The sequence below is a fragment of the Meleagris gallopavo genome, chromosome 31 (assembly GCF_905368555.1).
Source record: "Meleagris gallopavo chromosome 31, MGAL_WU_HG_1.1, whole genome shotgun sequence".
NCBI lineage: Eukaryota > Metazoa > Chordata > Aves > Galliformes > Phasianidae > Meleagris > Meleagris gallopavo.
In genome coordinates this window covers 789,700-804,367 of record NC_139434.1, presented here as the reverse complement: position 1 = coordinate 804,367, position 14,668 = coordinate 789,700, and the positions used below count along the sequence as shown (strand labels likewise).

Here is a 14,668-nt window from a genome sequence, read left to right as displayed (position 1 = left end):
GGAGAAGAGAAGGCTGGGGGGGAGCTGAGTGCAGCCTGCAGGACCTCAAGGGAGCCTGCAGACAGGAGGGGATCAGCTCTTGGGAAGGGGAGAAACAGCAGGACGAGGGGAACGGCTGGAAGCGGAGGGAGGGCAGCTTTCAGTTGGCTGTCAGGGGGAAGTTGTTTGCTGTGAGAGTGGGGAGGTGCTGGAACAGCTGCCCAGAGAGGCTGTGGATCCCCGTCCATCCCTGGAGGTGTTCGAGGCCAGCAAGGATGGGGCCCTGGGCAGCCTGGGCTGCTGTGAGATGTGGAGGTTGGTGGCCCTGCGTGTGGCGGGGGGTTGGAGCTCCGTGATCCTTGAGCTCCCTTCCAACCCAACCCTTCTGCGACTCTGTGATTTGCTTCCCAATTAGCCATGCTAATGAGCCCGCCATGCTAATGACCCTGCTGCTAAACCCAGAGCAGAATCACTCGATTGTGTGGCGAGATAAGGCAAAACAACAGCAATTCTTGGAGCCTTTGTCACTGGGTTGTATTGAATTCACCCAAGGGAGGGGATGGGGTGCGGAGCTGCAGGCAGGCAGCAGCATGCCTGGCCTTCACCTTCCTCTGCCTTAATTAATAAATTACAGAGAAAAAGAAAAGAAAAGCTGCCAGAGATCGGACTCCTGGCGGTTCAGGCGACGTGAGATGGACCCTATATGAAATATTCCTCTTTCTCCTTGGATGGGTCATCCTCCATCTGCACGGCCGCGTCCTCCTCGGCCACCGGCTGCTCGTAGGTGAGGTAGCTGCCCTTGTTTCTGTACAGGTAGATGACGATGACCACCAGCACCGTCAGCAGGGTGAGGAACACCAGCGTGATGACCACTGATGGGAGGAGAGGAGAGGAGAGGAGAGGAGAGGAGAGGAGAGGAGAGGAGAGGAGAGGAGAGGAGAGGAGAGGAGAGGAGAGGAGAGGAGAGGAGAGGAGAGGAGAGGAGCGGCGTTCAGCCCCATGCAGTGTATGGGGAGCACTGGGGGGGGTGGGCAGCCCCTACCTGCGATGACGGCCGTGTTGGCTGCTTCGTGGGGAGCTGGGGGGTGAGACTTCTTCAGCCCCGGCGTTGTCAGCTCTTCTCGTGGAATGGCAGAATGGTTCCGATTGGGTTGGATGAGACCTCTGAGAAGATCACCCCCTCCCACCCAAATGCATCCCCACATCCCTGCAGCTCTGTGACCCCCCCCCCCCCACCATGGGGATGGTGACCCCTTTCCCTGCCGACTGCCGACCCACCCCACCGTGCCCACTCGTGATTCAGATGGGACGACACCTCCAAGGTCAAATCCGACCCCAACCTATCCCACCACGTCTGCTGGTGGAGTCATTCAGGTGGTGGAGTCGTGAAGGTTGGAGAAGACCTCTAAGTAAGCACAAACCCCAACGCTCAGCCCGTGCCCCACGTCTTACCTGGGGGGAGCGTGGGCAGAGCCCCCTCCATGGCATCGGCGTGGCTGAGCTCGGGCTCAGGGCTCCTTCACAACTGTGGAGAGAAGGAAGGGACGTGGTTAGTGCTGCCATGCAGTGGGACGGGAGGGGAGCAGTGAGCATCTGGGGAAAGCATCCACATTTCGCCTTTTGCTCTCCAAGGTGAACTTCTGTGGGGCTGCGACATCACCTTCACCCCCACACCCTCGCAGAGCCTCGCAAATCGCACACCAGGAGCTGCTGCAGCCCCAGCCGCTCATCAGAGCTCCTTCCCGTGCACCAACCCCATCCCACCAACCACCTCTGCAACCCCCAAAGCAGAGCTGCGCTGCTGCAGCCCGGGGGCAGCGACTCCTGCACCGGGCACGAGTGACTCAGCGCTCAGCAGAGAGGCACCGCTAGATGTCAGGAACGAAAACGTCTCCCCCCAAAAAAGAAAATCAATCAATAAGAAGAGCAAACTGAGAATCAGGAGGGAGCGGGGCGGGCACGGCTCACCACGCCGACTGGGGTTTGCAAAGCAGGGAGCAGCGCTGGCATTGCTGGCCCCGCTGTGACTCGGAGCTGCACTTTGCGTTCCCTGCAGGTCGGGGCTGCAGGAATTCAGCTCAGCCCCTGTGCTGCTGTGTTGCGCGCACTGTGCTCACACCGTTCCCATTCCAGCAGCCCCCGCCGTGCTGTGCATGCACCCCATTCCCATTCCCACTTCTATTCCCATTCCCATTCCCATTCCAGTTCCATTCCCATTCCCATTCCCACTTCCATTCCCATTCCCATTCCACTCCCATTCCCAGTCCCTCAGCCCCTGTGCCACTGTGTGCACACATTCCCATTCCCATTCCATTCCCATTCCATTCCCATTCCCTCCTCATTCTCATACTCTCAGCTCCCGCCCCACTGTGTGCACAAAACATCTTCACCCCATTCCCATTCCCATTTTCATGCTCGCTCCCATTCTATTCTCATTCCCATTCCCATTCCCTCAGCCCCTACCCCACTGTGTGCAGGCATGGTGTCCACCCCATTCCCATTCCCATTCCCATTCCATCAGCCCCTGCCCCAATGTGTGCATGCATCATGCCCTGCCAGTTCCCATTCCCATTCCATTCCCATTCCCATTCCCTCAGCCCCTGCCCTACTGCATGTATGCTCCATGCCTGCTCCATTCCCAATCCATCATCCCATCCCACCGTGCACACAACATCCCCACTTCATTCCCATTCCCACTCCATTCCCATTCTCATTCCCATTCCCTCAGCCCCTACCCTACTGCATGCATCCACCGTGCCCATTCCATTCCCATTCCCATTCTCATTCTCATTCCCATTCCCATTCCCATTCCCAGCAGCCAAACCCTATTTTACCAGGACCCCCCCAGGCTGCAGCACAGCACCGGCCGGTCGGGATGGCGACAAACCAGAGCTAAACCAGTTTGTGGGGCACAAGGCAGCCGGTCCTGCAGGCGCTGCACAGCTCTGCACTGAGCAGCACGTGGGGCAGAGGTGTGGGGCTGACTGCAGGGAATGTGCTGTAGAGCTGGGAGTGCTCATGGGATGGGAAAATGCTCTCTTGTTTGCACTGCTGGGTGCAAAGGGGGTTGGGGGAGGGCTCTCTGGGTGAGGGTTTGTTACGGATGCAGCTTTGCTCTTTAGTCCCTGTAACCTCCCTGGAGCCCTCGAGTGGTTCCTGCAGTGCAGTCCCAGAAACTCAATGTAGGGGATGCGTGGCACCATCCCACCCCCAAACCCAGGGGATGGGCCCACGACCCCACTGCCTTCTGCTCCATCTTGTGGGATTCCCCCCTCTCCTGACTCAGAGTTTGCTCTGCCCTCTGCAGGGCTGTGTTCCACCTGAGCCTCTCCATGAGCAAAACTCCATGCGCCTGATACCCACCACCCCACACCCACCACCCCACATCTAACACTCCATACCCAAAAACCACACACCCACCACCCCACACCCACCACCCCATACCCAGCACCCCATACCTAACACCCAACACCAAACACCCCAAACTCAACACTCCATGTACGACACTAAACACCCAACATCCCATACCCAGCACCCCATATACGACACTCCATACCTAACACTCCATACCCAAGACCCCATTTCCAACACCGTACACCCACCACCCCATACCCATCACCCCATTCCCACCGCCCTATACCCACCACCCTACACCAAACACCCAACACCCAGCACCCCATACCCAAAAACCATACACCCACCACCCCACATCTAACACTCCACACCCACCACCCCACACCCACCACCCCACATCTAACACTCCATACCCAAAAACCACACACCCACCACCCCATACCCATCACCCCATACCCACCACCCCATACCCATCACCCCATACCCACCACCCCATTCCCACCGTTCCATTCTCACCACCACATACCCACCACCCCACACCCACCACCCCACACCCACCACCCACCACCCACCATCCCATACCCACCACCCCAAACCCACCACCCCATAGCCATCACTCCATACCCACCACCCCATTCTCACCACCCCGCACCCACCACCCCACACCCCACACCTACCACCCCAAGCACAAAGCACACCCCAAATCCCCCCCACTCCCCCATACCCGTGCCGGCCGTATGGGGCTGCAGACACCATGTGCTGCTCCTTGCAGTGCAGCGCAGTGTAATGCAGTGCAGTGCAGCGTTGGCCTCGCCCAGGCGTTCCCTTCCTGCCTCACCTTTCCAGTTCCACTGCCCCTGATGATGACAGAGCTGCAATTCCTCCTGCTTAACCCTTTGCTGGTGCAGGATGGGGCACCCTGCAGCAGCACGGCCCATGCAGCAAAGTGCATTGCACACACGTGGAGCCCGAAGGGAGGTGGGGGCACAAATCCCATTTAGGAACCTGTCCGTAAGACCCACAGGAGCTGTCCCACGGGGAACCCCAAAGCTGCACCTTGGCAGCACAGTGAGTTTGCATGGGATGCTCCAGCAGTGTGCAATGCCTGCTGCAGTGCAAACCTCAGATTTGGTGCTGGAGACAGAGCTGCAGAGCACCCCAAAGCTGCACCTTGGCAGCACATTGAGTTTGCATGGGATACTCCAGCAGTGTGCAATGCCTGCTGCAGTGCAAACCCCAGATTTGGTGCTGGGGATGGAGCTGTTGTGCGCCTCAATGTCACAGCTTTGCAGCACAGTGAGTTTGCACGGGGTGCTCCATCTGTAAGCAACGCCTGCTGCAATGCAAACCCCAGATTTGGTGCTGATGGAGCTGCAGAGCGCCCCAAAGCTGCACCTTTGCAGCATAGTGAGTTTGCATGGGATGCTCCAGCAGTGTGCAATGCCTGCTGCAATGCAAACCCCAGATTTGGTGCTGGAGACAGAGCTGCAGTGCACCCCAATGCTGCACTTTGCAGCACAAATGTTTGCACGGGATGCTCCATCTGTACGCAATGCCTGCTGCAATGCAAACCCCAGATTTGGTGCTGGGGTTGGAGCTCCTCAATGTCACAGCTTTGCAGCACAGTGAGTTTGCACAGGATGCTCCATCTGTAAGCAACGCCTGCTGCAATGCAAACCTCAGATTTGGTGTTTGGTGCTGGAGATGGAGCTGCACTGCACCCCAATGTCACAGCTTTGCAGCACAGAGATTTGCTTGGGATGCTCCATCTGTATGCAATGCCTGCTGCAATGCAAACCCCAGATTTGGTGCTGGGGTTGGAGCTCCTCAATGTCACAGCTTTGCAGCACAGTGAGTTTGCACGGGGTGCTCCATCTGTAAGCAATGCCTGCGGCAATGCAAATCCCAGATTTGGTGCTGATGGAGCTGCAGAGCGCCCCAAAGCTGCACCTTTGCAGCACAGTGAGTTTGCATGGGATGCTCCAGCAGTGTGCAATGCCTGCTGCAATGCAAACCCCAGATTTGGTGCTGGAGACAGAGCTGCAGTGCACCCCAATGCTGCACTTTGCAGCACAAATGTTTGCACGGGATGCTCCATCTGTACGCAATGCCTGCTGCAATGCAAACCCCAGATTTGGTGCTGGGGTTGGAGCTCCTCAGTGTCACAGCTTTGCAGCACAGTGAGTTTGCACGGGGTGCTCCATCTGTAAGCAATGCCTGCTGCAATGCAAATCCCAGATTTGGTGCTGATGGAGCTGCAGAGCGCCCCAAAGCTGCACCTTTGCAGCACAATGAGTTTGCATGGGATGCTCCAGCAGTATGCAATGCCTGCTGCAATGCAAACCCCAGATTTGGTGCTGATGGAGCTGCAGAGTGCTCCAAAGCTGCACCTTTGCAGCACAGTGAGTTTGCATGGGATGCTCCAGCAGTGTGCAATGCCTGCTGCAATGCAAACCTCAGATTTGGTGCTGGAGACAGAGCTGCAGTGCACCCCAATGCTGCACTTTGCAGCACAAATGTTTGCACGGGATGCTCCATCTGTACTACGCAATGCCTGCTGCAATGCAACCCCCAGATTTGGTGCTGGAGACAGAGCTGCAGTGCACCCCAATGCTGCACCTTTGCAGCACAAATGTTTGCATGGGATGCTCCATCTGTAAGCAATGCCTGCTGCAATGCAAACCCCAGATTTGGTGCTGGGGATGGAGCTGTTGTGCACCCAAAGCTGCACCTTTGCAGCACAGAGGTTTGCGTGGGATGCTCCAGCAGTGTGCAATGCCAGCTGCAATGCAAACCTCAGATTTGGTGTTTGGTCCTGGGATGGAGCTGCAGTGCAACCCATATCTGCACCTTTGCAGCACAGTGAGTTTGCACAGGATGCTCCATCTGTAAGCAATGCCTGCTGCAATGCAAACCTCAGATTTGGTGTTTGGTGCTGGAGATGGAGCTGCAGTGCACCCCAATGTCACAGCTTTGCAGCACAGAGATTCGCTTGGGATGCTCCATCTGTATGCAGTGCCTGCTGCAATGCAAATCCCAGATTTTGTGCTGGGGACGGAGCTGCACATGAGCCTCTCCATGAGCAAAACTCCATGCACCCCAATGCTGCACCTTTGCAGCACAAAGATTTGCATGGGATGCTCCATCTGTATGCAATGCCTGCTGCAATGCAAATCCGAAGTTTGGTGCTGGGGATGGAACTGTGGTCTAGAAAATCCGACCTCCTCTCTCAGTGCATTTCCAGGCGCTGCCCTCTGCCTTTATTTCAGCACTGTGTGTGGTGAAGCACATTATGGTTACGCGCAGTGATCTGCAGGCAGTCCCATAAAGCTGCTCCCCCTTCACTGCCTGCACTGCGCTGGGCGTGGGGGGCCACAGAGTGGGGGTCACAGTGGGGTGAGGGATTCGCCGGTGTCCTGGGGGGGGTCACAGCTCACGTCCTGCTCCGGTGGTTCGGGTGTGCCATGCTCATGGGGCCCTGCATCCAGCCCCACCTGCGGGGGTTGCAGCGATGCATGGGGTGGGGGCTCATCCCCTGGTCCCCTCACTCTTCTCCCCCCACCCCCCCAAGCCCCATCTCCTTGCGTAAAGCTGGGGTTCATCTCCTGACCCTTCCATCCCCAAATCCTTGAATTCAGCTGGGGCTCATCTCACCCCCTCTCCCCCCCCCACCCCTGGCCTCCCCCATCCCCATGTCCCTGCACCATGGCTCATCCATGGACCCACCAGGGCCCTGTGTCCTTGCATCAGACTGGGCTTGTCCCCAGACCCCCATCCCTGCACAAAGCTGGGGCTCATTCACAGACCCCCCCAACCTCCATCTCCTCTATGGGGGCTCTGAGCACCCCAGGGCATCACCCCATGTACCTCCACGGGGTCAGACTCCAGCACAGCCCTCTGCCTTCCAAACCCCACCCCCAGTGCCCTGACCTGGGCTTTGCTCACCTCTGGGGACACATCCGTCCCCTCCACACTCTCCTCCAATCCCTCGGGGTGTGGACCCTCCTCTGCCCCCTCCACGGGGCTGGTCTCACTGTCGATGCTGTCCCCACCACCAGTGCCATTGCTGTCCTCCGGAGCAGCACCGGTGGCCGCAGCGATGGCCTCGGAGAGGATCATGGAAGCCATGGATGCAGCGATGCCCTCCACTCCCCCCCCGGCAGCCCCCTCTGTTTTAGGGTATTCAGGGCACCCACTGCCCGTGGACACCTCCATCTCTTTGGGGCTGAGGTCGATCTCATGACTCTCCTCGCTGCACTCTGACTCTGACGCAGACCCCACACTCGTGGGTGAGGCTGGAGGGGGTCCAGGCATGGGGGCACCCGGCTCAGCTGGACCCTGTGCTGCAGGGCCATTGGGGACATCCTCAGTGGCATCGCTGCCCACCCCGGGGGTCGTTGGTATCTGCTCTGCTTCTGATGAGGGGTCCCAGTTGGGTGACTTCTCCGGGCAAGGGTAGACGGCTGGGGGGCTGACGGGGGCCGAGATGAGCAGCGAGCGGCGGTTGCTGCGTGGGGGGATGACAGATTGGGTTCAGTTCCTGTGAGACCCTACATGCAGCTGGACACTGCTCTGGGGTCATGGTGACACTGTGTCCCCAACCCAAATTCCGTCCCCAACCCAAATTCATCCCTAGGCATCCCATTAGCTTGGGGGGGGCACCAAAGCCAAAGGCCCCAATTTGTCGCCCAACACTGAGATGTGCTCAGCACCAGTTCAGCCCTATAGCACCCAACACCAGGAGATGATCAGCCCCAGCTCAGCCCTATAGCACCCAATGTCTAGACACATTCAGCTCCATTTCATCTCTACAGCACCCAAAGTTGGGAGGGAGGAAGTTGGGCTCAGCCCCAATTCATCACCCAACACTGGGAGGTGCTCAGCCCCAATTCAACCCTACAGAACCCAAGATAAGGAAGTGCTCAGCCCCAATTCATCACCCAACACTGGAAGGTGCTCAGCTCCAATTCAACCCTACAGAACCCAACACCAGAAGGTGCTGAAATTCAACCCTATAACACCCAATACTGGATGGCATTCAGCACCAGTCCATCACCCAATATCAGGAGGTGCTCAACCCCAGTTCAACCCTATAACACCCAAAGGTTGGGAGATGCTCAGCCTCAATTCAGCCCTACAGCACCCAATGTCTAGACGCGCTCAGCTCCAACTCATCTCAACAACACCCAGTGTTTGGAGGTGCTCATTCCTATAATATTCAATTCTAGGAGGTGCTCAGCCCCAGTTCATCCTTCTAACACCCAACATCAAGAGATGCTCAGTCTCAATTCAACCCTGTAGCCCTCAACATCAGGAGGTGCTGCAATTCAGCCCCATAACACCCAATACTGGGAGGTGTTCAGCCCCAGTTCATCACCCAACGTCAGGAGATGCTCATTCATCCCCGTTGGTCACAGGCAGAAATAGAGGAGGGCATTACATCCACCCATTTTTTGGGGGAGGGGGCTCTGGGGCACCACAGGACCCCCCCATTACCTGGAGACACCTTTGATGATGAAGACTTTGCTGGAGTGCTGCTTGTCAAGTTTCCCCATCACTTCGTAGAGGTCACGGTTGAGCTGTGTGGGGGGAGAGAAACTCATCAGAGCCCCCGGGACCCCCATGGGTGGGGCTGCATCCCACAAAGGGCAAATTTGGGTTAAAAAGAGGTCATACTGAGGCCGGAAAGCACCAGCTGAGAGGAAATCGCTTCTCCCATCCATCCTTCCTCTCCCTGATGCCCTTTGGGGGCCTATTTGATCCCCACAAAAGAAGCAAAACTCCAAAACTCTTTCCTTTTTTTTTTTTTCCCCCCACCATTGCAACGATGGATAAAAAGACTCTTTTTATCCCAAAACTTGGTGGTGAAGCAGCACTGCTCATTGCTGACAGCAGCACTGGAGCGCTCGAGGTGATGCAAATCCTCATCAACCCCAGAGAGCGGCGCAGCACCAGCAGAATGGGAGGGGAGGGGGTGTCTGTAAGGGGGCTTTGGGGTCCCACCTTGCTCATCTCTTTGTAGAAGATGTCACGCAGGTTGGAGATGTTCTGGAAGATGGTGACGTAGCAGGCAATGCGGCTGCGGGGAGAAATGGGGCACGAGGAGGAGGGGGCTGGAGGGGTGCAGCTCCTGACCCTCATCCTTGGGGAGGGGATAAATGGGGGGGGGGATGAAAGCGGGACGGCTGTTTGGGACAGTGCTGCATCCCAATGGGGTGGGTTGTTTTTTTTTGGGGGGTGGTGGGGGGGTGGAGGGGAGTTGGAATGCTGCACGCGTGTTTGCAAAGCTTTTTCAGGGGGGATTTTGGGGAGGGGGCTGCGGGTTGGGTCAGCTCAGTACCTCCCATACAACACGGGCAGCTCCTCCCGCAGCTCCCGGTTCAGCTCCTCGAACACCGCCTGCGCTCTGTTGAACTCCTCCTCAGCCTGTGGGGGTCCAGAGGGGTTATGGGGGGTTATAGGGGGGATGTTAGTGGGGCACGGCCCTCTCCCAGAGCAGACTTGTACCCACCTTGGCAATCTTGGCCTCGTCCTTCTTCTTGGCGTTCTGCAGTGCTTCCAGGTGGTGCCGGGCGCTGTCGTAGTCCACCAGTTTGCGGCCGCGTTTGGCGATGCGCTCCTGAGTGGGGCAGAGGCCTCAGAGAGATGGAAAAGTGCCATGGCGTGCTGTGCCATGCTGTGCAATGCCGTGCTGGGCTGTGCCGTGCCATGCCATGCAATTCTGTGCCATGCTGTGCCATGCCATGCCATGCCATGCAGTGCCGTGCCATGCCATGCCATGCCATGCAGTTCTGTACCATGCTATGCCATGCCATGCCATGCCATGCCATGCCATGCCAATGGCCACGCTGAGCCTTTCTGCACCATGCTGTGCCATGCCATGATATACAATGTCATACTCTGCCACATGTTATCTGAAATCACATGCCGTGCCATGCCATTCCATACCATGTTGTACCATGCTGTGCTGTGCCATGGAATGCTGCATCAGGCCGTGCCAAACCATGCTGTGATGTGCCATGAAATGCCATACCATGCCATACCGTGCCGTGCCATTCCATGTCACGATATACAATGTCATACTGTGCCATACCAAGTCATGCTGTGCCCATGCTGTGCTATGCCTTTCCATGCCATGCAATGCCACACCATGCCATGATAAGCAATGTCATAATGATCCATGCCATTCCATGCCATGCCATACAGGGCTGTGCTGAGCCATGCAATGCTTGCCATACCATGCTGAGCCATGCCTTTCTGTGCCGTGCCTTTCTGTGCCATGCCGTGCCTTTCCGTGCCATGCCATGCCATGCCACGCCATGCCATATCATATCATGCCATTCCTTTCTATGCTGTATCATGCTGTGCCGTGCCATGCAGTGCTGCGCCAGGCCATGCCACACCATGCTATGCCTTGTTGTGCCATCCTATCCCATCCTATACCATACTGTGCCATGTCATGCCATGTTGTGCCATACCACACTTTACCATACCATGCCGTGCCCTGCCACACCACAGCGTCCCATCCCATCCCATCCCATCCCATCCCATCCCATCCCATCCCATCCCATCCCATCCCATCCCATCCTATCCCATCCCATCTCATACCACCCACCCCATCCCATGCCACGCCATGCCACGCCACTCCATGCCACACAATCACACCCCACGTGCCTTAATGTCCCCAAACTGAGCCAGGTAGTTCTCCATCAGGCGCAGCGCCTGGTCGCCCAGCTTCGCCTCATAGTCTTCCCACAGCAAGTCGTTGCTCTGCAGGAGGGAAGGGGATGGGAGTCGGGGACGTGCCGGGCTCTGTCCCCGTGGACTCATCTCCGTGACCCCAACCCTCAGGGGACAGCAGTGCTCACGTCTGCGATGGCCTTCAGCTCCACGTGTCCGTCCCATTCGGTGCTGTAGATCTCCTGCAGTGTTTCGGTCACTTTTCGTGAGCTCTCGTGCATCACTGCAGGGATGGGGGGAGTTGCAAAAGTTGGGATGCGTGGTGAGGAAATGCAGCACAGGGCCTGACAACCCCCCACCCCTCCACCCCCCTGGATGCTCTGTGCTTCACTGCCCAGGGTGTGCAAAAGGGGCATTGCTCTGTACCTTTCACTGCACCGACAAAAGCCTTCAGGTCTTTGTAGAGTTTGTTGCCTTCATTCTGTAAAGCAATTGTATTGGGGGGGAAGGGGGCAGGTTGGAGCCCCTGGGATGGGGTTGCCCTCGAGCCAAAGTGGGTGTGGGGAGTGGGGAGGGATGGAATGGATGGTGGTGTGTTGGGGATGGGACAGTGATGGCATGGGGGTGGCACTGGGTTTGGATAGGGATGAAACAGGGATGGCATGGGGATGGCACTGGGGTGGGGTGTGGGTGGAGCAGGGATGGGATGGAGGTGGCACTGGGGTTGGATGGGGATGGGACAGGAGTGGCCTGGGGGTGGAACTGGGATGGGGATGGGAAGGAGATGGAATTGGGGTGGCACTGGGGAGGAATGAGGATGGAGATTGCATTGGAGTGATGGTGGGGTGGGATGGGGATGGGAAGGAGGATGGTACAGGGAAGGGATGACGTGGAATGGGGATTGCACTGAATGGAACAGGGGCGGCACAGGGATGGCACGGGGAAGGTATAGGAATGCCATTGGGATAAAATGGGGATGGAGTAGGGATAGCATGGAGATGACGTGGGATGGTACAGGGATGGATGGGAATGGCATTGGGGTGACATGAGGATGGCATTGGAATGATATGATGGGTCAGGGATGACATGAGAGTGGTGCAGGGATGGGATGGGAATGGCACAGGGATGGCATTGGGATGGCATGGGGATAGTGCAGAAATGGCATGAGGGTGGCATTGGCATGATGTGCGAATGGAATAGGGATGGAATGGGGGTGGTGTGGGGGTGGAACAGGAATAGGATGAGGATGGCATGGGAATGAAATGCAAATGCTATGGGGATGAAACAGAGGTGGTATCGGGATGGTATGGAGATAGCATAGGGATGGCATGAGGACCGAATGGGGATGGTATGAGGATGGAACAGGGAAGTCACAGGGCTGACATGCAGATGACATGGGGATGGCACGGAGTGACCCTATCCCCCCAGTCCCCTCTACTCCCTGGTGCCACCTGCTGCAGCTGGAAGTTGTTTGCGCTCTGCTCAAACTGCTCGTCTTTGGTTTCCACGGTTTTGCCCAACTTCTGCAGAACCTGGGATGGAAAGGGGGACGCGTCAGCAAGGAGAGTGGGCAAAATGCTGGAAGAGCCCTAAAGGGTGCCCAGGACCTGACTGCCTCGACGCGGAGCCCACCTGAACTGAGGTGTGCTTGAGGGATGCCAAACTTCTGCACATCCCTTAATGCTCTTTATTTTTAGGGGAAATCTGTGGGTTTGGGGAGCCAAACCAACACAGTGTGTCCCCACGCAAGACTGCCTTCATTTGTGAAATCTTACGGATGCAGCCCTGTGCTCCCCACAGCTCCCCTGCACGGGTGCATTGGGATGACATGAGGATGGTATGGGGATGGAACAGGAATTGAATGGGGAAGGGATGGGGATGGAATAGGTATGGGATGGGGATGGTGTGGGAATGGAACACGGATGAGATGAGGATGGAACAGGGATGGTGTGGGGGTGGTGTGGGGGGATGGAAGAGGAATGGGATGGGGGTGGTGTGGGAATGGAACAGGGATGGGGTGGAGATGGAAGAGAAATGGGATGGGGATGTTGTAGGAATGGAACAGGAATGGGATGGGGGTGGAAGAAGAATGGGGTGGGGGTGTGTGGGGATGGAACAGATTTGATGAGGATGGTAAGGGGATGGACAGGAATGACACAGGGATGGATCATGGATGGTATGGGGATGCAACAGGGATGGGATGGGGACGTCATGGGGATGGAACAGGGATGGAACAGGAATGGCGTGGGGATGGTATGGGGATGGAAGAGGAATGTAATGGGGATGATATGGGATTGGAACAAGGATAGCATGGGGGTAAAACAGGGATGGGATGGAGATGGTGTGGGAATGGAAGAGAGATGGGACGGGGATGTCATACAGTGGGTGAATACTGATGCAAATGAAGCCCTAAAGTGCTGCCCCAGTGGGAATTGGTGACACTGCTGCAAAGAGGAGGAGGAGGAGGAGGAATAGCTGTGGGTGAAGGCCACCCCATGTCCCAACCGCAGAACCACGGAAGCGTGTCCTGGGCAGATATGGTCACAGAAGAGCTGAATTTAGCCCTAACCAGGAACCGTGGGAGCTTCTCCTTCCATTGTTGGGGTTGAAATGTCCCCAAACCACGTCCAATCGCCCCATTTCAGCCCACTTCCGCAGCCCTTCCCCCCACTTCCTGCCATGGGCTGCACCCGCACTGCGGGGCCATCCTGACCCTGGGTTCTGCTGGCCCTGGGGGACATGGGGACAGTCCCACAGAACCCCGTTCCAGCATCACCCACCCCATGGCCTGCACCACAAGTACTTCTGGGGAGAAAATCCCACTTTATGAAGCATTTCGGGGGGCTTTGAGGAGCAGCTTGCAAAACTGAATACTTGCAGCACTGCGGGGCACCCAACCGGATACCCTGTGAGCACCCAAGGGAGGAGAGAGGTGCACGGCGAGCAGAGCCCATTGGGGCTGCCCCACCTCACCCTGCAAAAACCCACCGAAAAATGAAAGTCGAGGGTGGTGAGGCCATGCCCTACCTTCTCCTGTGCCCGGCTGAAGTGCTTCTGGACCTGCTTGGCGAACAGCCCAGCCCCGCTCTTGCCCTCAGCCATGGTTGCTGATGGCTGCAGGGTTCTGCTTGCAGCATCAACTGTGGTTTGGTTTCTGTTGCGGAAGTTCGAAGCGATGCATCCGCCGAGCTCCGGGCACCCCCGAAACACCCAACCACGGGGTGGGACGGGAAGAGGAGAACACACAGCCGAGCCGTGGCAGTCCTCACCCATGTTTCTGTTTTGAGTTTCAATTTTGCTTTTGGAGTCACTTCTGCAATTCTTTGCTGTTTGTTTCCCACCTCGAGCAACGTCAGCCGCTCACCAGTGGGGTGCGTGGGTGTGCTTCGACCCTACAGCACTGGGCAAGGTGATAAAAGCACCACATCCATCCCCTCTCATTGCAAATGAATTTGATGTTCCCGAGCCCAGTGGGGGTGTGGGGAGCACGAGGCACTGTGAGACGTGGGGGTGGCATGGGGAGGGGATGGGGATGGGGATGGTGAGGGGGTGGAATGAGAAGGGGATGGGATGGGATAGAACATGGATGAGATGGAATGGGGATGGGGACGGGGATGGGATGGGGATGGGATGGGGATTGTAGCAGAGTTGAGGG

General features: G+C 57.2%; 2 protein-coding genes across 2 annotated transcripts; both read right to left on the bottom strand.

Annotated features, from left to right (window-relative positions):
* Positions 1-488: 488 nt before the first annotated feature.
* SMAGP (small cell adhesion glycoprotein) lies at positions 489-4,189 on the bottom strand. Its single transcript, XM_085212406.1, has 4 exons — positions 4,058-4,189; positions 1,432-1,504; positions 1,022-1,096; positions 489-851 (listed from the first exon to the last, which is right to left on the bottom strand). The coding sequence occupies exons 2-4, from the start codon at positions 1,460-1,462 to the stop codon at positions 679-681; spliced, it is 279 nt and encodes a 92-aa protein (XP_085068532.1). The 5' UTR covers positions 1,463-1,504; positions 4,058-4,189; the 3' UTR covers positions 489-678.
* Positions 4,190-6,566: 2,377 nt separating this feature from the next.
* Positions 6,567-14,239, bottom strand: BIN2 (bridging integrator 2). The gene is made up of 11 exons (XM_085212410.1): positions 14,041-14,239; positions 12,465-12,545; positions 11,440-11,494; positions 11,202-11,296; positions 11,008-11,103; positions 9,845-9,952; positions 9,674-9,759; positions 9,337-9,412; positions 8,830-8,912; positions 7,279-7,840; positions 6,567-6,827 (listed from the first exon to the last, which is right to left on the bottom strand). The coding sequence occupies exons 1-11, from the start codon at positions 14,113-14,115 to the stop codon at positions 6,720-6,722; spliced, it is 1,425 nt and encodes a 474-aa protein (XP_085068536.1). The 5' UTR covers positions 14,116-14,239; the 3' UTR covers positions 6,567-6,719.
* Positions 14,240-14,668: the final 429 nt, after the last annotated feature.